Source organism: Protopterus annectens, chromosome 3.part1, assembly GCF_019279795.1.
Source record: "Protopterus annectens isolate FY-2018-M chromosome 3.part1, PAN1.0, whole genome shotgun sequence".
NCBI lineage: Eukaryota > Metazoa > Chordata > Ceratodontiformes > Protopteridae > Protopterus > Protopterus annectens.
The window spans coordinates 728,347,016-728,374,696 of NC_056732.1; the positions used below are offsets into that span (position 1 = coordinate 728,347,016).

Sequence of the window (27,681 nt, forward strand, 5' to 3'; positions counted from 1 at the left end):
GACTGCTGTTTGCCTACGGTGCAACTCTGAGGAAGTCACTTAACCAGACAGTACTCTTAGGTTGCCCCTGAATAGAGGCACTTGTATCCCTTGGGCTTACCTTGTTAACAAACATATTAAAGAATTGAAAAGGACGTGAAGTAAGAAATTTGTTTTAAATACTTAATAATGAAGTCTTTACTCTGTAAGTGCATCAAGATCTTTTACATCCACCTGAGTATTACTAACTCATTCAGGTAGGACCTCAGTTTAATGTCTCATCTGAAAGACACTACCCCCAAGAATGCAGCACCTAGTTGTACTGTTCTAAACTGACAGAATAGAATGAATTAGTGCAACTGGTGTGGAGATGGAAACCTCAGTTCCTGATCTTCCTGGCATCAAGGGTGAGTTCTACTGTTGAGTCACTGACATTTATTTATTCTAATTAAATAAATAAGTAATAAATACATTTATTGGGAAAGTCCACTGGGCCAAAAAAGCCCATTTTCAGTGGAGGCCTGGGGAGAAAAGCTTCATAAAGTAATCAAAACTAATACATGAAAATTAGTTACAGAAATTAAATAAAGTTTAAAAAATTTCTTAGAATGTTCATTACAGATATACATAGAATGAACTAGACCTGCTGCGAATTTTGACACGGTTGATCATCTTCATAATCAGGGGTACAATAATAACAAGACGTGGTGCGGAACAAAACATATTAGAATGAGACTGTAATATGCTGCAAAAGAGGTATAGGGTAATAAGGCTATAAATAAAACAGCCAAGGTGAGAATATGAATAAATAGTAGAAGATGGTTTGAAGGCAAACTGCAGTTACTTAGCAGAACAGTAGGGGAAGGAGGGAAGGGAGAAAGAGTAAGTAGAGAAAATAGAGAGGTGGAAGAGGGAAAAGAATTAACTGAAAGGGTGAACAGAAGAGAAAAGAAAGGTAAAAAAAGGGGGTGGGAGGAAAGGAAAAGGGTAGTGGAGCTAAGTGGAGGTGTAAGGAGGGGTAAAGAAAGTAAAAGTTCTACTGATGTAAGAAAAACTCTATTGGAGAAAGGTGGTGGCAGACAAGTTTAGGGTTATATTGGTAGATTTAAGTAATGCCAGAGTGAATGGAGGAACAATTAAACGCCCACTTGGAGAGAAGATGATTGTGTAGTGCAGTTTTAAAATTGGAATGGCTTTTTGTAAGCAGATAGGAGGTAGATTGTTTCAGAGTTTAGCTGTGCTCCAAGAGTATGATAGTTGACCTGCAGGCAGCTTGGGTTTATGATTTTGGAGAAGATGTTGATGTTTACAATGAAGAGGCCTAATAGGATTATTGAGGAAGAATTAGGAGCTAAGCGCAGGGCAGTCTTGAGGCTTATATATTTATATGTGGTTGTAAGTTGAAGAAGAGTAGGTGATGGGGAAATTCAAGCCACACTGAAGTTGTTTTAGGGCAGTGCAGTGATGAGTAGAGTGGTGACTATTGGTGGCAAATTCAGCGATCTTGTTATAATAGGTTTCTAATTTTGTTTTCAGGGAGGACTGCAGGTTGGCTAGTAAAGGAACACCATAAGACAGGGAAGAAGGTAAGATAGTGCTGTAGTTTTTTTTTTTTTTCGGGGGGGGGGAGGGAGAGGAACTTGTGTCTATAAAGAAACCCAAGTTGTTTGTAGGTCTTGTATTTTGAATGTGAAGACAAGATGTAAGGTTCTCCTCAATTATTACCCCTAACAGTTTAGTAGAGGCAACTAACTCAATTTTTGTGGAGTTGAGGGAGAGTATTTCAAAGTTGGTTTTATTAATGGAAGTATTTTTCTTGGTAATGAATATTATAAGCTTGGTCTTTTTGGGATTAAAGAAAGGTGATTTATGTGACTCCAAGTTTCCATAGTAGTGAATGTGGCTTGTGTATGTTGCTTTAAAATATTTGAGTTGTAAGCAGAGCAGACTATAGTGGAATCATCTGTGTACTGGGCTAGGGAACCTTGCTTGGGTGACTTGGAGATTATTAATGAAAATGATGAACAAGAGTGGGCCTAATATTGAGCCTTGGGGGTACACCTGTAGGGTTGTGAATAAAGGGGGAAATGGAATTCTGCCATTTGACAGCATTGCTGTCTGTTAGTGAGGTAGCTTTTAAACCAGATAAGTGATTGGGAAGGTAGACCTAAACTGGAAAGTTGGGAGAGGGGGATAGGGTGAGAGATGGTATCAAAAGCCTTTGAGTCCAAAAACAGGGCTGATGCAATGTTTCCAGAGTCGCTGGCTTTGTTGACTGTCTAGGAAAGATATAAGAGCGGTAATGTCCTGTATGGAAGCCGGAAGATATAAAAGCGGTAATGTCCTGTATGGAAGCCGTACTGTGAGGGGGAGAGAATTTTATTCTTTAGAAGGAAGTCTGAGTTGTTTTTGGACATTTTTCTAGAATTTGGAGATGGGGGAAAGGATTGCAATGATATGGAAATTTGAAATGTCAATTGAGGGACCCACCTTTGTGAAGAGGTAGTATTATAGCTTTTTTCCAAAGGGAGGGTTCTTGAGATTCGAAGAATCTATTTATAGAATGCTAATGGGTTATGCCACAGAGTCTGCTGCAATTTTTAGGAACTTGGCTGGAATTCTGTCAGCAGAATTAGAACAGCGCTTTAGTTTCTGAAGGAGTTTTCTGATGCGAGAAGTAGGAATGGGAGGGAGATTAAATTGCATCTGTGAAATCTGTTGGGTGCTGTTGATACTTGGTGGGGGTTGGAGTAAAGAGTCAGGAACATATGTACAACTCAAAGTAGAGTAAGTTGTGATGGAGAGGGAGGAGAAGAGATGGCATTATTAGGGAGAGGTAGAGAAAACGTAGCTGTAATATTGGCAATAATGTCAATGAAGTAGGAGTTGAAAGTTCTTGCTATTTGTTCAGGAGACTTGTCAGGGTAAGGACAGAGGTTGAGTTTTGTGCCAGGGTTCAAGAGATTGACAGAGGACGAGAAAGCTTTGTGATTAGTAATGGTGTTTATCTTTGGAAATTAGTATTTTAGCTTAGTTACGAAGTTGTTTATACTGGAGTAAGTCAGACGTGTTATTTGTCTTAAGCCACAGTTTCCATGTTTTGTCCCTATTCATAATTTCTTTAGTAGCTTTACTTAGCCAGAGGACATGATTAGTTTTGGTTCTTTTCATTCTAGTTGGGGCATATGTTTAGAAAAGTATTATTAAAGAAGAGCAAATTGTCATCTAAAGGAAGGGTTTTGAGACTACTCCAGTCAGTGCTTTGCAGGTTATTATTAAATGTATTAGGATTAAATTTTGAAAGATTTTGAACTGGTTTGATATTATAATGATTTTGGATAGGAGTACAGGCTTTGATTGTATATACAGGGAGGTGGTCACTAATGGAGTTGGGCATGGTTCCAGAAGCTATGAATTTGGAGGGATCTGATAAGAGAATCCAGTCTGATAGATTCTCCTTTTGTTTTACTGTTATATCCAGTAGTGGTATTGATGATTTGGGTAAAGTGATAACAGATTTATGCTAGAGGGTGCCTTTTTGGTAGAGGTGGAAGCCCATTCAATATTCACATCACAGAGGATAATGGTTTCATTTTTTATAGTGTTGGGGAGTCCAAGATAGTATATCTTCAAGAAAAGGAATATTATTACCAGGTGGGATGTATAGGGCAATAATACAGAATTTTTGGAGCAGTTAAATTCTAGAAAGGAGATCAGGATTTCAGCATTTTGGAATTGAGAGATGTGGTCTTTGACTTGAAATATGTTGAGGGTATTATGGTATATGATGGCTATGCCCTCTCTTTTTTTTTTTTTTATTCAGTCTATTCTAAGTTTTGTAAAGTTTGGAGGGAGAAGCTCAGAGTTAAGAATAGTTGGTTTCAACCAAGTTTCTGTGTCAGCTAGGATATCTGTTTTATTTTGGGAGAGCCAGTAATGCAACTCAAGAGGTTTTATTATAAATACTTTGGAAGTTTGGAGTAGTTATATGAAGTGATTTACTACTTTTGGGGTAATTTATATTTGCAGAGTTGAAGGAGGTAGAGGGACTTCGATTGGAATGAATGTCCCCTGAACAGGTAACGGTGGAAAGGATATGAGAGAGATGGAGAATAATATCGGAAAGTTTAGAAGATATGTAGTGAGGAATGAAGTAATAAGTGTTGGGTATGTAGTGTTTGATGTAGTATGTGGGGAAAGTGTGAATTTTGGCAATAAGAGTAGAATTAGTTTGATAGAGGCTTTGGCAAATATCTGAGTAGGTGCTATGTGGTGGGGGTATATTAAGTAAGTTAGAGTTTGATTTAGGAGGTAGAGATTGGGGATTTATTGTTGTGGCATGTGTTGGGGTTAGTAAGATTAAGGTAATGGGGAACAATAGTACTATGCGATGAAGAGGGAGGAACATGATTGACACCATGCTATAAGGACAGGTAGTGATAGGACAGTATTGAAAGGAATTAAGGTGGAGAAAGTGAAGGAAGACAAGTGGCTGATGGTGGGAGTGGCTCTAAGAGTATAAATGTAATAAAACATGGGGTGGGTGGGAATGGTAGGGTAGGTGAGTGGAGTGAGCCCGAGCGTCACTTGGGGGTGAACGAAGCACATTCAACCAAAATCAAGGAAATAAGCCACCATGACGTGAAGAATAAGGGAAAAAACAATCAGTAAGTACCTTGGCTACTTAAGGGTAATATGCACTCAGAGCATATGCATAAAATGCTGTCAGATGGAATGTTTGAGGGTTAGAGAGCCAAATGCGTATTAAATAAAGGACAAAAGGCTTAGGAAAAGGGGGTGAAGGGGAAGAGAAGCTAAGCAAAAGGGAGCACAACAAATATGAAAATAAAGTCAAATAAGGTCAAATGGGGAAAGAGCAGGATAGAAGATGGGCGGCGGATGAGGAGCTAGTTGAGAGTGTGGCAGTTTAAACAAAGTGCGGAGGTACTAGCGTTATGCTGAGGGCTATAAAGTCTAATGTGCTTGTAGTACTGCTTTAGTAAAAGACCCATACATGTACTATCAAACTTAAAGCAGGGGTGGATGGCTCTACCCTGAGGCAGTTGAGCTTTTACATACACCAGGAAGCTTGCAGTTAAGAAGTTGTTTCTTTGGAAAATATGCACTATGAAACTTAAAGCAGGGTTCGATGCTCTGGCAAGAGGCAGTTGAGCTTGTACACAGAGGATGAACCTTAATATCAATCAGGGTTGTGCTCTTTATCTTTTAAAGAGCTTTGCAATAAGGTTGTTGGAGTGTTCGCTTAAGACCAGCATTGATCTTGTACTAGAGAATGTTTACCTGCAGGGTAATCTGACCATGTTATACAGGGGAACATTTCCCTGCTGTAAATCTAGCCATGTTTTATTTCATTTCCCATTTTATATTCAGCACACCAGTGACATTTTTTTCTGATCCCCATATGTCCCTCTGGTTTTCCAGTGTATCTCTATAGCATCTTATTAGCAATGCCAGATATATCTTGTGGCTGAACAAGCCATCCTTCTTTCTGGAAAGTCAACCTTGAAGCCTAATTATAATAGCCTGAGATAGAGAACCCAATGGGGAGCAGCAGAGATATGATGGCTATTATTAGATGTAGTCAGTCAGCATCTGTATCGCCGTGGTGAGTGATATGCAGTGACATCAGTAAACCTAGTGTGTGTATCTACCCACCAGGCAAAGTATGTCTTTTAATTCTCCTTACGCCTGTTGCTGGGCTGTGAGACTCCTGATCTCCTCCAAAGGTAATACAGGAAGCTATCTTTCCCCACCATCCCCCCTTAATAGAAGAGCAGACCATTGGCCACTGCATCCTCTCTCTCCCATCTGACCCTGCCAGAAGACCAAGTATGTTCCTGAATTTTGATGACAGCTGAGGCAATCTTGTCTTTGTGCCATTTGTCAAAGTATATGAAAACTTTACTTGCTGTAATGCATGTATGCATCTAATAAAGACTGCTGTAAGTATCAATTTTATGAGTATCTGCTGTTAAGGATAAATATTTATGCATCTGTACTGTCCTTGAGAATGTGAGAGAGACTCTTGCAGCATTTTTTTGTTTTTTAATAACTAGGTTAGTACTTTTCAATAGACTATAATTATACCAATCCTGTGTCCTTTTATGGTAGTCTTTCTTCATACCTTAACCAAAATACATAATGATTGAGAAAAGTTCAAATTAGTGACACTGATTATTAGTATGAGGTAGTGTCATTTTTTTATAAGGGCATGCACCAATTAATGTCTGAATATTAGGTCAAAACGAAAGTTGACGGCTGAAGTACATATTTCATCTTGTACTTGAAGATGCAGAGCTGGATCATGGTCAAATAGGGCCCTAGGCAGAGTAATGGACCCCCCCCCCCACACACACACGCGCAGTCATTTCATTACTAGGAACTGTCTTCCTATTTACTATAAATGCTGTTCAAATCCAGTGTGCATACTATTTTCTTTGCCTTTACAATGATCACAGAGATATGGATTTAATTTAAAACTTTTATTTAAAATTTTATAGCACAAACACTGATGGGCATTTGCTAAACAAAAAAGTCTCACCTTGAAAACAGCATGCACAGCAGTAAACTTTTCTTCGTTTGAAACTCAGATTCATTAAAATGCATCTGTCAACTCATTAAACTGCAAAAGATGTGTTGTGATTGACAGTCAAATAGCATACAGTGAAGCACTAATTAATGGCCTATGTGAAGGATACACAAATTCAAAAGAGAAATGTGTAACCCCATTTAGTGTCACAACTACACATTCAGTGTGTAACAGCTTGACAACCCACACGATGTAAGTGTCTCTTTTCAGCCCGTGAATACTGTCTAGTGAAGTGGTCAGAGTCGCATGGTACACAAATGAAAATTGAGGTAATCAAACCCTGTACTACAGAGGGAGCCAATTAACAGGTCATAACATATTACTCATCTCTACTAAGTACCAGACTGTTGTAGTTCAACACAGCACATTTCACACTTGTGCACTTGCATAAAAAAGGTCTAAATAAAAAAAATATATATATAATTAAAATATTAGTATTAAAGTCATAGACATCATGTCAAGTTTATTCATAGCCAAATAATAAACACAATGTTAGTCAAGAAAACAAGGAAAGCAAGAATCATTCTCAAATAACTTGGCTGATATGATGATGCTCTTTATTTACAATCAGTCCTTTCCTTTGCACCATAACTACTGTGGGATGCAAGAACCAAGTATTCATTTTCTTTGTCTGTCAGACATACACACAGAGATGAGACCCTCCATTATAGCCTGTTGTATGACTGTGTACACTTCAAAGGTTTGTGATCAAATGAATGAACAACTGCGTAAATAATGACCTGAAAGCATATTTCCGCTCACGGCGAGAACCATACATTGCAAACCATTGCACCCCTTGACTTCCCAGTCTTTTAGATCAAGAATCCAAGACAAAGACCCAGAATCAGGATAATATTTTAAATATTTTTTTTTACTTGGAAAGTCAATAGTGTAACATGTTTTGTGCATTTTCTGAAGATTTTGAAATATGAAACTTGCATTTGTCTTTGTTTAGTGACCACAGTCCACAGCATTTTACCTTAAAACTACAGATTATTTCATAAATAGACCACAAATGTGAGGAAAAAATTCAACAGTTGAGAACTATGCCCTCCAGTGTGTGTATGTATATGTAAAATATATACACATACAAACCATCAGTTACAGCCACTTGTGACTGTATACCTCTGACGTCTGCTCAAGATCAGTTGAATGAATACATTCATAAATAATGGGTCAAAATATATCTCAGCTTGGCACTAATGAGGCAGTTAAGTGTAGTCCATTGCAACTCTCCTCTCTGCCCTCTTGTCTCAAGAATCAGAGACAGGATCCAAAAAATCAGCAACACATTTTGAACATATATATTTTTTAATATTTTATTTATACTTTGTTGATCAGGTTAGTTCCAGTGCCCTCTCTTTTCAGGGGAAACATGAGGTGGTATTTATACCAACTGGGGGAAATTTGGCTAGGGCACCCACCCCCCATTTTCATTAAGTGCTGTGGGATCTTTGACATCCATCTACGTTACCATCAACTCAGGCAGATGTGGCCTTGGTTAACATCTCATCTGGAGGCCAGTGCACTCAAGTGCGGCACCCCCTTAAAATACTCTACAGTATTCAACTACCTGGTGGTAAAATAAAACTCATTGCTATCTGATCTTCCAGCACCAAAACTGTGTGCTACCTGTTGAGCTACTGAGACTGCTGTTTGTATACTTGCTAGAACAAGGTTTGCATTAGCATGCATTTTCTGAAAGATACAATGTCTGAAACTCACATGCTGGTCATTATTTAATGGCTACAATCCACAACAGTTTGCCAGAAAGGCACAGATTTTACAATGAGCAGACTAAAATACCTCTTAATTTCTTTGCTCAACAATTGTAGACTTAAACAAAAATAAGGTAGGGAGGCAACACCCACAAAAGGGGCAAAAATATTTTCTTGTATGTATTTGTTTATCACATAAACCCACTGAACCCAGTAACACCGTCAGAGTGACTTGCTAAAGTCACAAAGCGGGCAAATGTATGTGGAATAATTCAAACCGTGTACTTTTGATTATGGGAAGTACTTTAATATAGTTTTCTGGCACTAAAAGGTAAGTCACTTAACAACACTACTAAAGCGGCTGCATCAGCATTCTGCATTTTTTGATCAACAAGAACTGTGAAACTCTCAGTGGCATTATTGACTGATTTCAATCTTCTGTAATTTCCTAAAGAGTGAGCAAGTTAAGGAAGTTTTGGCCGTTAGTCCAGAAGTTTAAGGCTCTAAGTACTTAATAAGCTGTTCTGTAGTCAAGGATACAGGATTTAAGCCGTTTTAGCTTGATTTGCCTATTGCGCAACTCTGAGCAAGTCACTTTTTTTTAATTTATTTTATATTTGTTTACCAGGAAATTCCGACTGGACAAGCTGTCCTTTTTCAGTGGAGGGGCCCAGGGAGAAACGCTCCACATGAGTACATAAAGTATGCAACAATAGAGTGTAGTAGCAGTGATAGTAGATATATACATGATAAAAAATGAAAATGATTGTGTGCAAAGATGTAGAACAGACAGAGCATTTTTACATCTTGACAGTACATTTTTACAGTATGCATAGTTTTAAAATACCCTGTCTTAGGTTTTGAAATCTGAAACTCACATTTGTCTTTGTTTAATGACCACAGTCCACAGCATTTTACCTTAAAACTACAGATGTTTTCATGAATAGACCACAAATATGAAGGAAAAAAAAATCAGCAGTTGAGAAGTATGCCCTCCTGTATGTGTATATAAAATGTACACGTATACAAAACATCAGTTACAGCCACTTGTGACTGTATACCTCTGACATCTGCTCAAGATCAATTGAATTAATACATTCATAAATAATGTCAGAAATGTATCTCAGCTTAGCGCTGATGAGGCAGTAGTATAGTTCATTGCAACTCTCCTCTCTGCCCCCTTCTTATTTCAAGAATCAGAGACAATGATCCAAACCGGAAACATTTTGAAGATATATATATATATATATATATATATATATATATATATATATATATATATAATTTTTTAAATATTTTATTTATACTTTGATCAGGTCAGCTCCAGTGTGAATGTTAGAATATGGATTATTGGGCTATTTGATATTTTGTTGTGATGCCATATATTCAAACTAAATTCAGAGAGGCTGCACTTGCACCGTTGTTTGTGTATATGCTTACAGTATGTAATGCATGTATGACCCTGTAAGCTGTGTACTACTATTGACTAGTATTCTCCTCTTTACTAGGTTGATGAATTATATGAAGCTTTTTGTATCCAGAGGCGACTGCGTGATGGTGCCTGCAAAATGAAACAAGCTTTTGAGATGTCTCCTCTAACCAGAAAAGCAAGGGAGAGCTTAGCAGAAATAAACAAGAATTACAAAGAGAACACAGAGGTATGAGAAGAGCAAATTCCTTTCTCGGTGGCATAGTTTAACTACAACACATCTTAGAATTTTTGTTCTCAAATTCTTATATCACAACAGAGATCTGTTATTTCTCCCCAACGCACATATGCACTGTTATTGCAATGACATTCTGCTTTAGTTATTAAATATAATGTTCACACATTATGGAAAGTGGACTTTGATTATTCCTTCCTTTTGACGGTTGTGACCCTGTGTTAGATGTGCCTGTAAGTTTTAGCAATTGTAGTTCTTGGTCTAGTTGTTGGGTATGAGTTGGAAGACAAAAATGCTGAAGCCTGATACAGTGGATATAAAAAGTGTACACACCCCTGTTAAAATGCCACGTTTTTTTTTATATAAAAAATGAGACCACAATAAATAATTTCAAAACTTTTCCCACCTTTAATGTGACCTATAAACCTGTACAATTCAATTGAAAAACAAATCTGTTAGGGGAATAAATATAAAAAAGTAAAAAATGTACAATAAGCTAGTTGCATAAGTGTGCACACCCTTAAACTAATACTTTGTTGAAGCACCTTTTGATTTAATTACAGCATTCAGTCTTCTTGGGTACACACCTGCCATCGATTAAAGAGAGACTAATTAACCCCAAATAAAGCTGTCCTAGTAGGATTTTCCTGACAGTTACTCAGTTGCCTGCTACAGCAAAAGCCATGGTTTGCAGAGGACTTACAAAGCATCAAAGGGATCTCATTGTTGAAAGGTATCAGTCAGGAGAAGGGTACAAAAAAAATTCCACAGCATCAGATATACCATGGAACACAGAGAAGACAGTCCTCAAAAAGTGGAGAAAATATGTGACAACAGTGACATTGCAAAGAGCTGGACTTCCCTCCAAAATTGCTGAAAAGACAAAAACTGATCAGGGAGGCTGCCAAGAGACCTGCAGCAACACTAAAGGAGCTACATGAATTTCTGGCCAGTACTGGTTGTGTACTACATGTGACAACAATGTCCCATATTCTCCATATGTCTGGACTGTGGGGTAGGAATGCAACACAGAAGTCTTTTCTTACACAGAAAAACATCCAGGCCCAGCTAAAATTTAGCAAATCAATACATCAAGTCTCCCAAAAGCATGTGAGAAACTGTGGTATGGTCTGATGAGACCAGGATTGAACTTTTTGGCCACAATTCCAAAAGGTGCGTTTGGCGCAAAAACAATACTTGCATCACCAAAAAAACACCGTCCCCATGGTGAAGCATGGTGGTGGCAGTATCATGCTTTGGGGTTGCTTTTCTCCAGCTGGAACTGGGGCTTTAGACAAAGTGGAGGGAATTAGGAACAGTTTCAAATACCAGTCACTTTTGGCCCAAAACCTTCAGGTGTCTGCTAGAAAGCTGAAGATGGAGGAATTTCACCTTTCAACACAACACCTGAAGAGAGCTGTGCACAAAAGATGCCCTCTCAATCTGACAGATTGAGCGCTTTTGTAAGGAAGAGTAGACAAATATTGCCAAGTCAAAATGTGCTATGCTGATGGACTCTACCCAAGAAGACTGAATGTTGTAATTAAATCAAAAAGTGCTTCAACAAAGTATTAGTTTAAGGGTGTGCACACTTATGCAACATGCTTATTGTATGTTTATTTTTTGTTTTTCCCCCAACAGATTTGTTTGCTTTTTAATTGAATTGTACAGGTTATAAGTCGCATTAAAGATGGGAAAAGTTTTGAAGTCTTTTATTGTGGTCTTATTTTTTTATATCACAAAAACATGGCATTTTGACAGGGTTGTATACACTTTTTATACCCACTGTATGTAGCTTAAAGGGCTATTTTGTTTTGCCTAATACTGTTGAATATTTGCTGCTTGAATAAAAATTTTAGAAAATACAGTAATCTGGTAAGTTCTTCTATCTTCCATTTATAGTTTACATACCCCACCACCACCATTTCTTAGTAAGAAAAGTGTACGGATCTTGGCCTTGATCTGGTCTACAGCCTGTCTGCCTCTTTAATGTAGTCCATATCTGAAGTAATTTTTCCTGTGATTTCTACCTTTGGTGGGTGAGTAGTTGCAGTGCCACAACAGTGCTCTGTGACACCTGACTGGGATAATACAAAATGAATGCTTTGGACCACATCATCATGGACCTGCTTAACAAAGATATAGGCAATCTCCAAACTCTTGACCCCACACAGTTTGGCTTTGTCAGGGAGATAGCCTGCCTGCTGAACCTGGTTGACTTCAAGGCAGTCACCAAGGCTGTGGATGAGGGTAAGGCATTGCATACAGCCTACCTCGACCTGGTCAAGGCCTTTGATACCATTCCCCACTCGGGTATCATTGCTGAACTCACCAAAGTAGGCGTCAATCTTTACATCACTAGGTGGGCTGCAAATTGGTTCACAGACAAGACCCACAGAGTGAAAGTTGCGGATTCCAAATCAGACTGTCAACCAGTCACGAGTAGAGTCCCACAGGGCTCTGTCCTGGGTCCTCTTCTCAGAAGTCCAGGCCAACACAGAAGGACTCTGGCTGACCAAGTTTGCCGATGACTGTAAGCTAGGAGTCCTTCTCAATTCCCTAAATGATGCAGATATCCTACAAAAGGGCCTGTCTGAGACCAATGACTTGTGTTAGAAACATGGCCTGAAGCTTAACGCCAAAAAATGAATTATCATTTCCTTTGGGAAAAAAAGCAAATTTCCCATGGATTACCACACTGATGAGAGCCCAATGAACACTGAAGGAGCCATAAGAGATCTGGCACCCAAGTCGACAGCCACCTCACCTTCGACCACAACACTGCCACTGTGCTCAGAAGGACCTTCTACGTGGCACATCTTACAACCAAAGGTTTCACATCTAGGAAGAAAGAGGTCAACATCCCTCTCTTCTCATCCCTCATTAGACCAATCGTCGAATATAAAGCCCTGTTTGTCATGTACCTGACCGGACACCTACAACAGCTGGAGAGGCCAGAAAAGTGCCTCACAAAAATGATCCTAGGTCTTAAACACATGTCATACACAGACTCAAGAAACTTCAGCTGTTCTCACTCTCATCGTCTACTTAGGGGTGATCTCTGCTTGACATACAAAGCCATGTCCGACCCAGCTCTACTTGAAATGCTACACCTAAAGAAATCCCAATCCCTTCGCGCCACACACTCCAGCGATGACAACCTCATTAACCACACTTAACAGAACATGCTGGAAGATGCCCATATTCTGGAATAAGCTTCCCATTCATGTCAAGCAGAGCACCTTGCTGGCCCTCATCAAGAGAAATCTTGACGAGTGGATGGGTAACCGAAAGTTCACCCCAGGATCATTCCAATTGCTGTATTGGATTAGGGGGACTGTGAACTAACACCGGGTGGCATGGTGCCTGGGCAGTTTTTTTGTGCTAGGCTTGTAAAGGCTCCAGGGCCATTAGCCTAGTACACACCTATGAACCTATGAATAGATGCCCTGTACACACCTATGAACCTATGAATAGATGTTTTTTCCTGAATAAAGATCCTGGCTTTGTGCAGGATTTCTCAGAATAAAAATAGCATGGTACCTGCACACTATGGTTTGTACAATTTTTTTCTGAATATCTCTCTCTCTCTCTGATAGTTGGCTCTCTAGACTGAGCTCAACGGTTTCTGCTTAGTTCACCATTAGCAAGTCTTAGCCTTCCATGTGAGAGTGTTCAATCTCGCCGTTTGTTCTTGCACACGGGTTCGGAGCCGATCCTCGGCTCCGAGTTGGCCGCATAGCAAAGCTCTGCATCTTAGAGAAGCTAGAGACCAGGCTATATCCCACAATCCTCCCTGCCATTACTCGGATCTAGTTTGCCGCTGCAACGGGTCACATCGTTCAGAGAGCTCGGACCAGAGAAAACTGTTATTAGACAGATAAGATAGTCTTTTTTTTGTCAAAAGTTCTTATACTTAAGTTCTTATACTTTTATAGTTCTATAGTTTTTGATAATTTAGTTTCTGATACTGTAGTGTGTGTGTGTGTGTGTATTGTAGTTAGTTTTTTATAGGTTTCCCTTTGGGGCCTACCCTTCTATAACCTATAGCTATATTTTTTCCCTTAATATTAGCTAGTGTTAAATTCTATCTTTTTTACAGTGAGTTTGCTGTTATGTCTGAAAAAGCCAAGTCTGGTTTTAAAAGGTGTCAGTGTGGACAGAAAATGTCCATCACTGACAACCACACTTCCTGCGTCTACTGTCTTGGCCCTCTCCACTTGCAAGAGGATTGCTCTATTTGCCATTCCTTCAGTGGGAGGGTCATGACAGATAGACGCAGGAAACTTATAGACAGGGGACTTCTTAAGCCTGCTTTCAAGGAGGCCTTGGACAAGTCTGACCAGGCTTCTAAGTCCTCGAAGGGGTCGAAGATGTCTGAGCCCATGTCATCGGCTCCAAGTACATCTTCTAAAGTTCGTTCGCCGGTTCCACAGACTTCGGGGCCGAGCATTGAACTTTTATCTCTCACTGAGCCCCAGGTCTTGGAACTGGTGTCGGAACTACCGCCACCTTCTATTCTTCGGTCGGTGCCATCTTCGGCCCCTTCGACCCGATCTTCCAGACCATTATCCGATACTGATGTGGATCGTGTCATGCAGAAACTTATGGAGAACACGGCCCTTTCCAAATTGATTGCAGTTTCCTCCCAATTGGTGTAGAAACTAGAAGGCCTTCCATTATCTCCAACAGGTCCTCCTTCGAGACCCATCCAGTCTTCGGAGCTGGAAGAGGATGAGCCGATGATAGTGGAGCCCTCGGTGCTGAAACCGTCCATTGCACGATCGACACCATTTACCTCGACTCCATCGGAACCTATAGGTGAGTCGCGGAGTCGATCTCTCCTTGGTTCCGGGACCGAGAGTCGTACCGACCTTTCAGTGCATACTCTCCCTCTCGGGGCCTCTGCGCAGATTTGCTCGGCTCCGTCCTCTGGGTTGAGACCCATGGGCCCCGTGTCTTGGATTCTTCCATGTTCTTTGGAACCGGGGGAGTCCTCGACCCGAGGTTCAGGGGGTTTTGACCTTATGAGGAAAGTTTTGTCTACACAGACAACCACTTCATCGGATGCGTCTTCTCCTTCCCTTAAGGAGCCGCTCTCTGTTTCTGTTCCCACGACACATCCAAAGGGTGGAGCACTATTGTCTCAGCCATTCCCAGAGGATGCCCCCTGTTCCTCGGAGGCCTCACCGGAATCCAACTCCGATGAGGTTCCAAGGAAAAGATTGTGCAAGAGGAGGCACTTAGATTCCCCACAGGAATCTCTAACTTCTGACACTGACTTGGATGAGTCAGAGGGGTCCCCAAAATCCCCCTCCGAGGATGTCTCATTTGCGGACATCTTGGAGATATTAAAACAGAGGGGTGATTGGCAGTCCCTAGCCCCCACTGAGGACGAGTCAGTGTTGCTGAAGGCTTTTGGTGCTCAACCTTCTACCTCCTGGGTTACTCCGCCCTTTGATGAGTTAATGGATTTGATTGCTCGAAGGGCGTGGGAGACACCGGACACAGTGGAACTGGTCCCTCGAAAACCAAGCAAATTTATTACCGCTCCCCAGGACAAGACTTATCTCACCAAAGGAGTCCCGGTTGACGCTATGGTGGTGGCTGCAGCCACTAAAACGGAGATGTTGGAGTCTTCCTCTTCTGTTCATCCTCCTAATAAGGATTCTAGGACTATGGACAGATACGGGAAGCGCGTTTTTAGTTCAGCGACTTTTTCCATGTGTTCGCTAAACTATTTGACACATTTTACACATCTACAGAGGGATCTCATCAAGGAGCTGGGAGATGCCTCCCAGGGTAACACAGATGCTGCTGTTTCAGATAAGGTAACAGCGCAGCTTAACACCCTTACCTCCGTAGTGAACTCGTCCATGAGGCTCATCTCGTATGTGGCTGAAGGGTCGAGTAGAGCCGCAGCTTTAGCGATTGCTCTACGAAGACCATCCTGGATGCGGCTGTGCTCATTTGCGGAAGCCTTCAAGTCTTCCTTCGCCAACGCCCCCTTTGATGGTGCCACTCTTTTTGGGCCCAAAGTGAAAGAGACATTAACTCGGTGTGAGCAAGAAGGAAAGACTCTGTCTGCTGTCGGAGTCTGTTTTTCCGTTCCATTTAGACCGTACCCCAAAAGAGAACAAGGCGGAAAAATGTGGTTCCGTAGAACTCTGGGATCTTTCCAGGCCACACAGAGTGACCCCCCCCCCCCAGAGGCAGAGGGGGGGGCAGACATGGAAGACGTCGCCCCGGCGGCAGAGGGGGTCCGCAGAACCAAGGCGACAGGGATCCTATCCCTGGTAAGCCTTTCCAGCACTCCTGAATGGTGGGGGGCCTGACTGTCCTGCTCTGGAGGCAGTCGGGGGTCGCTTGGCTTTATACCCACAGGCCTGGCTAACTCTCACCTCAGACTCCTGGGTAAAAAGCATTGTAACCAGAGGATACAAAATCCCCTTTGTCAACTCCACCCCAACAAAGAAGGTCTCCAGATGTGCCACCCCGTCTGCGAGGCCCAGCAGCAATAGAAATTTCAAAGCTGCTCAAAAAGAGTCATTCAGCCAGTCCTGGCAGACCAAAAAGGATCCGGAACTTACTCAAGGTTCTTTTTAGTTCCAAAAAAGACAGGGGACTGGAGACCCATTTTGGATCTCCGCAATCTCAATACCTTCGTGAAGAAGGAATAGTTCCGGATGGTCACGCTTCAGTCGATCCTTTCATTTTTGCAGAAGGACGACTGGATGTGCTCGATAGATCTCAAGGACGCGTACTACCACATCAAGATGGCCAGACTGTCCAGAGATCACCTGCGCTTCCGGCTGGGAGCCAGCCATTTTCAGTTTCGAGCCCTGCCCTTTGGGCTCACCTCAGCCCCCAGGGTATTCACCAAATGCATGGCAGTGGTAGCGTCTCACTTGAGATGTCTAGGATTCCGGGTGTTTCCCTATCTGGACGACTGGCTCCTCACTGCCACCACCGAGCGTCGCCTCATACAAGCCAGAGACTATACAGTCAACCTTTGTTCCCACCTAGGGATTTCCCTAAACTTCGAAAAATCTGCCTTACTGCCCTCACAGCATATTTCATTCATCGAAGCAGACCTAGATACGCGCTTAATAGGTTCATAGGTTCATACTAGGCTATCTGCCCGAGGGCATTTACAAGCCTAGCCCATAGTTTTGTGGCTTACGCCACCCCTTTAGTATGGGGAACTATACCCATTATTTTGCTGTGCCTCTGTTGAGCAGTGACACTGAGGTAATCCCTGGGGTATATCTGCGATCTCCCATCCATTGGTCAAGATTTCTCTTGAACAAGGCCAGCGAGGTGCTCTGCCTCACATATACCGGGATTTTATTCCACAGCATAGGGAGTCTTTGGGTGATGAATCTATCCCTCCATTAAGTCTCCTTGTGGCTCTGACGGATCTAGATTTTTTGAGGTGAAGCATATTCATCAAATCTGGGTTTGACATGGCCTTGTATGTTAGGCAAAGGTCACCTCTGAGCAACTGAATAGAGCTGGAGTTCTTTCAGTCGGGCAGCATAGGACAGATGTTTGAGACCCTTTATCCTTTTGGTGAGGAACTTTGTGGCCTCTCCAGCTGCTGCAAGTGTCGGGTCAGATACATTCCGAATGGGGCATTGTACTCAATCATTGGTCTGATGAGTGATGAGTATAGGGAGACTATGACCTCCCTTGATCTAGATGAGAATCCCTTCATGATAAGGTGGGCAATGTAGAAGGTCTTCCTAACTACTTTAGCTACATGGGTGTCGAATGACAGACTACTATCAACCTGGGTCCCCAGGTCCCTGATAACTTCTTCTGTACTCAGTGGATTGCCACCTATTTGGTAGCTAGGGGTAACCTTGTTTTTCCCGAAGGGTATGACTATGCATTTTTTGGCATTTAACTTTAGGCCATGGCTCTGGCACCAGTTATCCGTTTCTGTGAGACCCTTCTGAAGGATATCTGTGTCAGATGTGTTTTCTACTATGGCGCCCAGTTTGCAGTCATCTGCAAACTTTGTCAGCCATAACCCTCCTGTGTTTGCTTAACATTGGTAAAGCTCCCTCAAGTAAGGGCTTCATCCCTTAAGGAACAGGTTCTTCTACTGCAATGCAGGGAAGCCCCAGCCAAATTGGTGTTGAAGGTTTTGGGACTCATGGCAGTGTCCCTGATTGCAGTTCCTATGGGGAGATTGCACATGAGGCTCCTCCAATGGCTGCTGTTCACGCAGTGGTCGTTCCAGCAGTTACCCCTAATGCACAAGATTCTGATAAGATTCTTGCAAGCGAGACCTCTCATGGTGGGTGTCCAGTCAGGATCTCACTATGGGTCGTCCATTTGTTCTACCGAATCCGACGGCCACGATAACCACGGACGCTTCTCTGATAGGGTGGGGAGGACTTTTTCAGGGAAGAACAGTCCAAGGGGAATGGTCCAACATGGAGTACAACCTGCACATAAATGTTCTGGAAATGAGGGCAGTGTTCTTGGCGTTGCAACACTTTCAAAACCCTCCTACCTCTAGGAACAGTAGCAGTTCAGACAGACAACATGTCTCTAGTTTGGTGCATAAACAAACAAGGGGGAACCATATCTTGACCATTATGCAGAGAGGCCATGAGAATTTGGCAATGGGCAGAGTCCACGGGTCGTTTTCTGATAGCAACGCACATCCCGGGGTCATCCAACGTCATTGCGGACAGAGACCCTTTATTCCCATGGAATTTAAATTTGTTATTGTCACAACTAATGTTGCCACCCTTCGAACCAGCCTCTTCTTGCCTCCTGAAGTTTTTGTCGTGGAAGACTCTTTTTCTTGTAGCGGTTACTTCAGCTCGGAGAGGGTCAGAGCTGCAAGCACTATCAATTAAACCACCTTACTTAATTTTCCACCCAGATAGTTTCCTTACGAACAAACCCGTCTTTCCTTCCTAAGGTATGTTCTGTCATAAATATTAATCAGTCCATTGAACTCCCTACTTTCTTCAAAAACCATACCAGCAAGTTGGAATATATGCTGCACAAGTTAGATGCCCACAGACAGCTAAGACAAGAAAAGCTTATTTGGACAGGACTAAGGATTACAGAAAAACAGATCAACTTTTTGTTGCATTTGCAGACAATAAAAAGGGCATGGCAGTTACAAAACGTACGCTTTCTAAATGGCTTACTGATTGTATAGCCTTTGTGTATTCTAAGTCGAATCAGGCCTTGACCACCAAACCTAAGGGCCATTCTACTAGATCCGTTTCCACTTCCTTGGCTCATGCAGCTCGCCTGCCTTTGGACACTATTTGTGCAGTAGCCACGTGGTCTAAACCACATACTTTCATCGCTCATTATAGAGTTGACAAAGCCTCCAAAGACAAGGACATCTTTTGGTTCCACTGTGCTCAGGAACGTTCTTCCATGAGTCACTCAGGGTGATGGAGCTAGGGACGCTACCCGTGTGTAAGAACAAACGGCGAGATTGAACACTATCACATAAAGAAGTTATGTTCTTACCATAACGTTCCATGTGGAGTGTTCATCTCGTCTTTTTTCTTACATTCTCCCCCTTCCCTCCCTCACGTGTTTGGAAGAACGAGTAGGACTAGAGTCTGGTCCACTTGTCTTTACCTCTTCCGGGTATATATTACCTCTTACCTCATAGGGTATATTCGTTACCCTTTAGTTTATTTGTCAGTGAGATGGTGTCTCTGAATTTTTGTAGCAGTATGTAGCCTTAGCACCTCAGGTTTATTTGTTAGTCTGGTTTGCCTGCAAACTAGATCTGAGTAATGGCAGGGAGGATTGTGGGATATAGCCTGGTCTCGAGCTTCTCTAAGATGCAGAGCTTTGCTATGCGGCCGACTCAGAGCCGAGGATCGGCTCCGAACCCGTGTGTAAGAACAAAGGCGAGATGAACACTCCACATGGAACGTTATGGTACGAACATAACTTCTTTTTTTGTTCTGTTTCCAGTTGTATCCATTTCTTTTAGAAGCAAAGTGCTTCCAATCATTATTATCATGGATAAAGGGCCTTTACTACTGTGTGTGTTTAATATTACATTAAGATTCAGGATGAAAATGCCAGGTGTGAATTGTTGTGGTGATCGCTTATTGATTTAAGCAGTCTTTTACGTGCTTTGGACTGCATACTTTTAGGTAGACTTTCTCCTGTGTATTGTCGCTTCAACAAAACAATTGAATGCTGTTGTGTGCGTCCTTTCTAATGTGCTAATATACATCATATTGATCACTGGGGTCTATATTACAAAATCGAAAACCCATTTCATTGAACACCACAACACTGACACACATAGCCTGAACCGCAAATATGCCGAACCCCCTAAACCACACAATTTCAGATCTTGAATCTCCATAGTCTGCCAACACCACTGCGCGCTACATACTACATACCCAAACATAATAAATAAAACACATACATACACTAACCAAACCCTACTTCTAACCCTACACTAAACCGTACATACATTACCTATCTATGCACTTACCTTAACCCGCACCCTAACAACCTAAGGTCTGTAACTATCGCGCACTAACCTTACGGAGCTATACCGCAGAAGGGCCAACCATGGCACTTCGACGTTTTGTGGTTTTGAACGTTCGCCGTTACTGTAGTTCGCGCTATACGTGTCAGTGTTGTGGTGTTCGCTGAAACGGGTTTTCGATCTCGTAATATAGACCCGATCATTGCTGCAGTAGACTTGGCTATGTGCATTATAGCCTGCCAATTATATTGTAGGCAGCATACTCCCAAACGGTTAGGCTATTTGAGCTTCAAGTTTGGCATGAAGCCCTTCAGAGCTTTACTGTTGCTGAAGATTATGCTCGTCTGAGGCCTTCCAGGATCCACTATCACTTTCTGCTTTCCTTTGCTGGGCAAATAAGTTCCCTTGGGGGGAAAACTTCCTTTTTCTTATTTGTGTTGATGTTTTATCACTTATCACTTTCCTCTTCAGGAAAGTTATTTTAAAGGTAGGAGTGTTTTAATGGACTGTCACAAGACTGTAATATACTTTTAAACAGTGTGCTTGTTTTTCCTCTAATTTTAAAAGTGATGTAAAATAACTGAAAACATTTTTTTTTCTCTGGAGAAACTGTTTATTTTCTTTCAGAAAAAAGTATTTTTTGTAGACTCATCATGTTTACTGGCATTTGCATATTGTCTTCCCCAGGAAAGAGGCACTATTTTTGGCTTGACCTTGGAACAGACCATGGGTCCCATGGTTGGTTCTTCCAGCGCCAAAAAGAAAAATATTACACAGCCTTTGCCACCAAAGCAGCCTAGCAGTTTGTCTTAGCTGCAAGTGGGTAACTCTGCATTGAAATAACCTTCCCCTGCACGGAAACTATTGCACGGCTAAATGAACATAAGCAAAAAAAGAAGAAAAAGCCAGCAACTGTTGCTGTTTTTTTCTTTTTTTAACTCAGCATTGGCCATTTGTTGTACCGCAGACCATTCATCTTTTACCCCTGTTGTACCGCAGACCATTCATCTTTTACCCCGGATCCCTCTGGTGTAGCACCTACAGCCATTATGGATCTGGGTTTAGCCACATCCTGTTTTTGTTGGAGTCCCGTCAGTGAGCAAGGGAGAGCCACTCTTGTCAGTCCTGAGACAGGGAACAGTGAAGGCTTCCCTGTTGTCAGAATGCTGTACCCATCATGGGGGAACTGCTACAAGGATTTCTCTCTTTTTTTCTGTCAAAAAGAAACAGAACAACAAGCATGTATCTACTCCTCCTCAAATTTCTTTGGATAGGAGTGGTTTACTAGGTCTGGTTCATGATTTAATTCCGGTTATTGATCCTTGTAAAGTAGATGTCCTTCCATATCACTGTTGCAGTATTCTTTACCTAAATGGTCTCCTTCCAAGCTCGGGTCAACATCCAGCCAGTATACCAAAGCCTTTTGTTTTTATAGGCATTGTATGTTACATGTATGTTCCCCAGTCAAGGCATAGGGTATAAAAGAGACGTACAGATGCACCCAGTCATAACTTTTTTGCTGCCAGTTTGAATGCCATTATTGTACATCAGTTTGAAAGCCCTTCTGCTGTGCTGGTACCAAGCCATGTTTTCAGATAAGTGCCCTGTTGGGGTTTATTCTCTTTTATTTCTTGTCATTGTGTTCATGTCATTCAGAAAGGGAAAGCGTCCGTGTGAGAGGCAGATTCCCCATAAAGAACATCACAACCAGTTCTCTTGTCTGGGTGCTTCCTGCAATCATAAACGCTGCTCTGTCTGCCAGGCATTTATGCCGAAGACCATGAGTTAGTTGTCTCTTCTCCTTGTCCATATACCTGGAGAACCAACATCTTAAATTTGTTGCCTCAGGGTGCTATGGTGGAATCCCTCCCATGCTGAGAGCCAGCCATCTACCAAGAAAAAGACCAAAAAATTTAGGTCTGATTTGGCTGCTTTCTAGCCTCCCCCAGATGTCTAGCTTGAGACTGGTGAAAGCCCAGAGAACTGTCCAGTGGTTGCTTCAGATTCCCCTGATGTAACCCAGTCAGAGGCCATCATGGATCTGGCTTCTCTCACTTTCTCTGAGGCTTTTTTAATGTCTGTACCTGATGTTGATGGGAGTTGATTATATCTGAAGGACAGGTGGGGATTCCGCAGATCTTAGTAAGGGAGGAAATTCCTACTACCATTATAGTCATGCCAGGGGTCTTGTCTTCCAAGGGTGTTTCATGATTCTCTATTTTTCAAGCTGCCCACTTCTCAATCAAATTGCAGCTATGATGCAGCTGCTGCTTTTGGTTTAGTTATGAGGCATTATTCTTGGCTTCATCTTCTGGCTTTGCCCGATATTAAGGCCAAACGTTTGGATGCTCCTTTGGGTAATAAACATTTTTGGATATACTGCTGCTGAGTTTTTTAAGTCTTTCCAGGACAAAGTCAAAACTTTGCAGGAGCTGAAACATATTTTTGTTTCCCCACATTCCCAAATTTCAGAGGAATTATCCGTCCAAGTCTGTCTTTGTAGACCATATCACCCTCCTCATAAGGGTAAGAAGTGTTCTAGGCGGATGCTTCCTGCTAAGTCTACTCAGACTCCTACCATCCAGAAACCTGCTTTCCAGGACAATCCAGGCTCTATTTGACCATTTATTCCTCCTTCCCTTGGCCAGGTTCCCTTGTTCCCTCCACCTTTCTCTGTCTCTGCCAGATTGTTTACAAATTACTTCAGACTCTTAGGTTCTGTTTATTATTCATCAGGGATTTTCATGCTTTGAATGTACCTTCCTTCCACTTCAGGCGTTCCTCAACCTCCCTGGGAACACATCTCCTATTTCCCTGAGGTCCTTCAATCTTTTGGCTCAGGGCACCATTCAAATCATGCCCCCTACGCAAGTAGGGAAGGGATTTTATTCCAGAATGTTTTTAGTCCCATGAAAGGAGGGTACATGGAGCCCAATTCTGGATCTTTCCCATTTTAACACTTTTCCCAAGATTCATTCCTTTTAGATGTTCTCTCTGCAGACATTATTTCCCCTTCTACCCTAGGCTTTTCTGGTATCTATATCTCAAAGATGCATACCTTCACATCCCCACCCATCCCCTTTTCAGGAATTTTTTATGTTTCTCTGTCTCTCCCTTGCATTTTCAGTTGTCTATTTTGCCCTTTGGCTTCTCTACTGCCCCAAACTAATGCCTCATTCTTGTCATTGCCTTTTACAGGATTTGAAGACTTCAGATCTCTCCCTATCTAGATTATATGCTTATTCAAGCCCCTTCCCCAAACAATCCGCTTCAAGATATCAAGTTTACCATTTCCCTGTTACAGTCTGAGGTTCACCATAAACTTCCAGAAATCAGCTTTGATGCCTTCTCAGGATTATATTTTCGTGGACTGCAGACAGTTCCCATGCTGGTATCTCTACCTGCCCTATAGGCTATGATGCTGATTGCTTTTTTTCCCAATCCCTTCTTCCTCTGTTGGTCACCATCCATGAACTTCTCAGGGTTGTTGAATTCGTGGCTTCCACCATTCCCATGCTCTTTGTCACCAGGCTGTATCTGAAGAAGTTTCAGTGGTACCTCAAGTCAGTGTGGCTTCAAGATTGCCACCCCCAGTACCTCCCAGTACCTTTCCTTCCCTGTCTCAAGCTTGAGCGTTATTGGTGGATTCATTAACTTTCTCACAGCCCAGGGATTTCTTTCCAAGCTCTGTTTCCAACTCTGGAGCTTTTTACAGATGCTTCAAACAGGAGGTGGGGTGCCTCCTGAGGCCTTTTCTAGATTTGGGGTCTCTGGCCTCCTCATCAGAGGTCAGACCACATTGGTATAAAGGAGATGAGGGCTCTGTTTCTGACTCTTCAGACTTTTCATTCTATTTTTTTTATTCTGCGTCCCTCAAAGTTTTCACAGACAGTACCAAAGTGATGTGGTATGTCAATCAAGGGGGCACAAAGTCCTGTCATCTTTGTAGACTAGCTGGTCAGGTCTGGGATCCAGCTATCCAGTATCAAGTGACCCTTCAGGCAGTTTATATTTCCTCTGAGTACAGTCTAGTGACAGACTCTTTGAGCAGGTCTGACACGCAAGCTCATTAATGAATACTTCACAGAGATGTGTTCTGGACACATTGTCCATTGGTGTGGTATTCCTCAGTTAAATATTTTTGCCTCCACTCTGAGCAGACCACTTCCTCTATTCTGTCCCCCCTTCTTTTTCACTTGACCTGAGGCAATCACCACAAGCTACCTCATGGGGTTGATCTTCTCCCACAAGATATGGGATCTCTTATCCAGCCTCACTTGTCCACTCTTCATCTGACACTTTGGGTAATAGGGTTTTGATTCCATTTAGGCACCTCTTTTCTGAAGATGTGCTACGGGTTCTGCAGTAGGTCAGGAAACCAACTACCAGGAAAGCATATATGTTCAAATGTAAATGACCTTTCTGTCTTGTGCCTCTCCCACTCTCTGGATCCTTTATCTGTGGATGATCTCTGGTTCTGTCTTATTTGTTTTATCTGCTCCATGCTGGGTTGGCATATTCTTCAGTTAAAGCTCACCTGTCAGCAGTTTCTGCTTGTCTGCCCTTGAATCCTTCTCTGGCCTCTAGACTTCAGGTCAAGCAGTTTTTTAAATGCATCCTTCATATCAGACCTCCTATTCTACTTATCTGAGACCTCAGTTTTATACTTGAAAAATGTATTCAGGCTCCTTTTGAGCCTGCTTATTCAGCTTTCTTACAACATTGTACTTGGAAGACCTTTTCTTTTGGTTCTTGCTTCAAGCAAGTCTGTATGAATGTCAGGCTGTCATGGCTATTCCTCCTTTCTTAGTTTTTCACAGAGACACGTCTCTTCATACTAATCCACCTTTTATGGCCAAGGTCGTCATTGAGTTGTCCCTTAATTAGTCTTTTCATCTTCCTTCCTTTTTGTCTTTTCCACAGTCTTCCAGTGAGAAGGCTCCTCACACCTTGGGTTTGCATAGACGTCTCAGATATTATTTGGGTAAAACTAAAGTTATTCAGAAATCTGAGCACGTTTTTGTTTCCTTTCATCCTAGGACTTTGGCTGTTTCTAAGAAAACCATCTCTTCTGGGATTTCAAAGGCCATTTCTTTTTGTTCTTTTCATGAAAAATGTCTTTCCTCATCGGTTAGGATGCGTTGTATTTGGGCAGTTGCCTCCTCAGATACTTTTATCAAGGGTCTGAATACCAATTCTATCCTTGAGGCTGCCATTTGGTCCTCTGTTTATACTTTCACTAAGCATTACATGTTGGATGCTATTTTCCGGACTAGGGCAGGCTTTGCCAGGGCTATCTTGCATGGGTTTGTAGAAGGCTGTTCTGTGTTTTCTTCCTCCCAGGCAGCTTCTTGAGCTTTTGTACTCTCCCTTAGGTAAAGAATACTGCACAGTCATATGGATGGACATACTACAGTTGTGTAAAATCTTACTATAATAGTAGTTGTCCTCCTCTTCACTGATACAGTATTTGGTCCCTCTCCTTTTCCCCCTTCTGTCCCCTTGTTCTTGCTATGTATTCTGTTGCCCTCCTGGCTGAGGGGTGGTCCTTGTTTCCTTCTGGTTGCACATGTACTCCTTTGTACCCAAAGGTATTCTGTTCTTCCTGGGGCTTTTTCATTTCTGAGTGTTTGCTTCTGTACATCACCTTTATGCCCTATGCCTTGTGTGGAAGAGCATATGTGTGAAGTATAGTGCCTATAAGAACTAAGGGCTTTGGTATACTGGATATACATCATGCTGTCCTTGGCAAGAGATCCCTTGGGTAAAGAATACTGCCAGCAGTGAAAGAAAGGATGTCCACTGTCATTGTAAGATTTTCTACACTTGTACTCTTCTGGTAAAAGAAAGAGGAATACCTCTTTTCCTGAAGAGATTAAAGGTTCTGAATCTGAACAGGAAGATGCAGAGACAGGTATGGGTTTTTTCCCTCTGGTATTTCATTCATACTAAGGAGAGCTTAGGTTCTAGCTTAGAATCTATACTTGATTTGGTGCTCATCAACTCTAACCCTGACTCTTATCAAGCAGGCTGTCTACCTGATGCCCTAAGTGATGACTGCCTCCTTCCCCCCTAGTGCAGCCAAGTTTAAACTCCTCTGTAATAAATCAAACTTCTTCTCAGATACTTTTACCTCTCTTCGCCAATTACCAACCCTCCAAAAATTCTCATTCCCTTCAAAAGTTCCTTCAGCTCCACAAAGCAGAAAAAAGCATATCAAATGCAACAAAAAACTAAAAAACTGTACTATACATTAATCCAAAACAAGTACCACAAAACCGCCCCCAAAATTCCAGCTTTCTATCAACCAACAGCTTGAACCTGGACAAGCCTCCACCTCTTCTCCAAACCCAAATAACTCACCTGAGTAAATTCTTTATTATCCCTGGTTAAAGACAACAGCAGCAGCTCTCCATTATCACTACCCACAAATTTTGAAAATAAGCCAAGACTCCTTCAAGCTCCAGCCCATTCAAACTCATCACATCGGAAAACCTCCTAGCAAAACTAAAAATCTCTAGTCCTGGTTCTGACTTATTGCCCAGCAAATACCTCAAACTTGCTGGTGCTGCTATTGCCTACCCTGTCTCTAGTCTAATTGATCTATTGTTGAGCAGTATGTGCCATTTCTATGGAAAGAATCCCATGCCATCCCTCTCCATAAAGGCGGTGCTTCCATAGACTTTACCAGCTTATAAACCCATTGCCTTACCCTCCCCTTAGCTAAAATATTAAAAAAAATGTATCCATGCATAACTGTTTAACCATCTCCTAAAAAACAACTTGCTGTCCCCTACCAAACATGGATTCCACCCCAAACATAGTACAACTGCCCTAATTAGTTTCATAGACACAGTGAACCAACATAGGAACAATGGGGTACTCACATCCTCTATAGTACTCGACTTATCCAAGACCTTCGATATAGTCTCCCATAATCAACTTGTCTATAAACTAACTTCTCTTACTCAACCATGTCCTGGTTCATCATAGCTATCTAGCCAAAAGACAAGCTGTTAGATGGCAAGATGAACCATCTCCCTTAGTACCTATATCTGCAGGTGTACCTCAAGGATCTATACCTGGCCCCCTCCTCTTCACCATTTTCACAAATAGATTACACTCAGCCACACAATATGCTACCATAATCCAGTATGTGGATGACTTCTCTCTCATATGCTTAGCTCCTGCACTACCTTCTCTCCTTAA

General features: G+C 42.0%; 1 protein-coding gene across 5 annotated transcripts in view; it reads left to right on the plus strand.

The window, feature by feature from the left end:
* RIPOR2 (RHO family interacting cell polarization regulator 2) overlaps positions 1 to 27,681 on the plus strand; it is a 3,249,967-nt gene that overhangs the window by 1,734,501 nt on the left and 1,487,785 nt on the right. For all 5 annotated transcript variants that reach the window (XM_044067082.1, XM_044067086.1, XM_044067083.1 and 2 more), the window contains one exon: positions 9,816 to 9,965. In XM_044067082.1, coding sequence (XP_043923017.1) covers positions 9,816 to 9,965 — 150 coding nt within the window. The remainder of the gene's footprint in view (positions 1 to 9,815; positions 9,966 to 27,681) is intronic.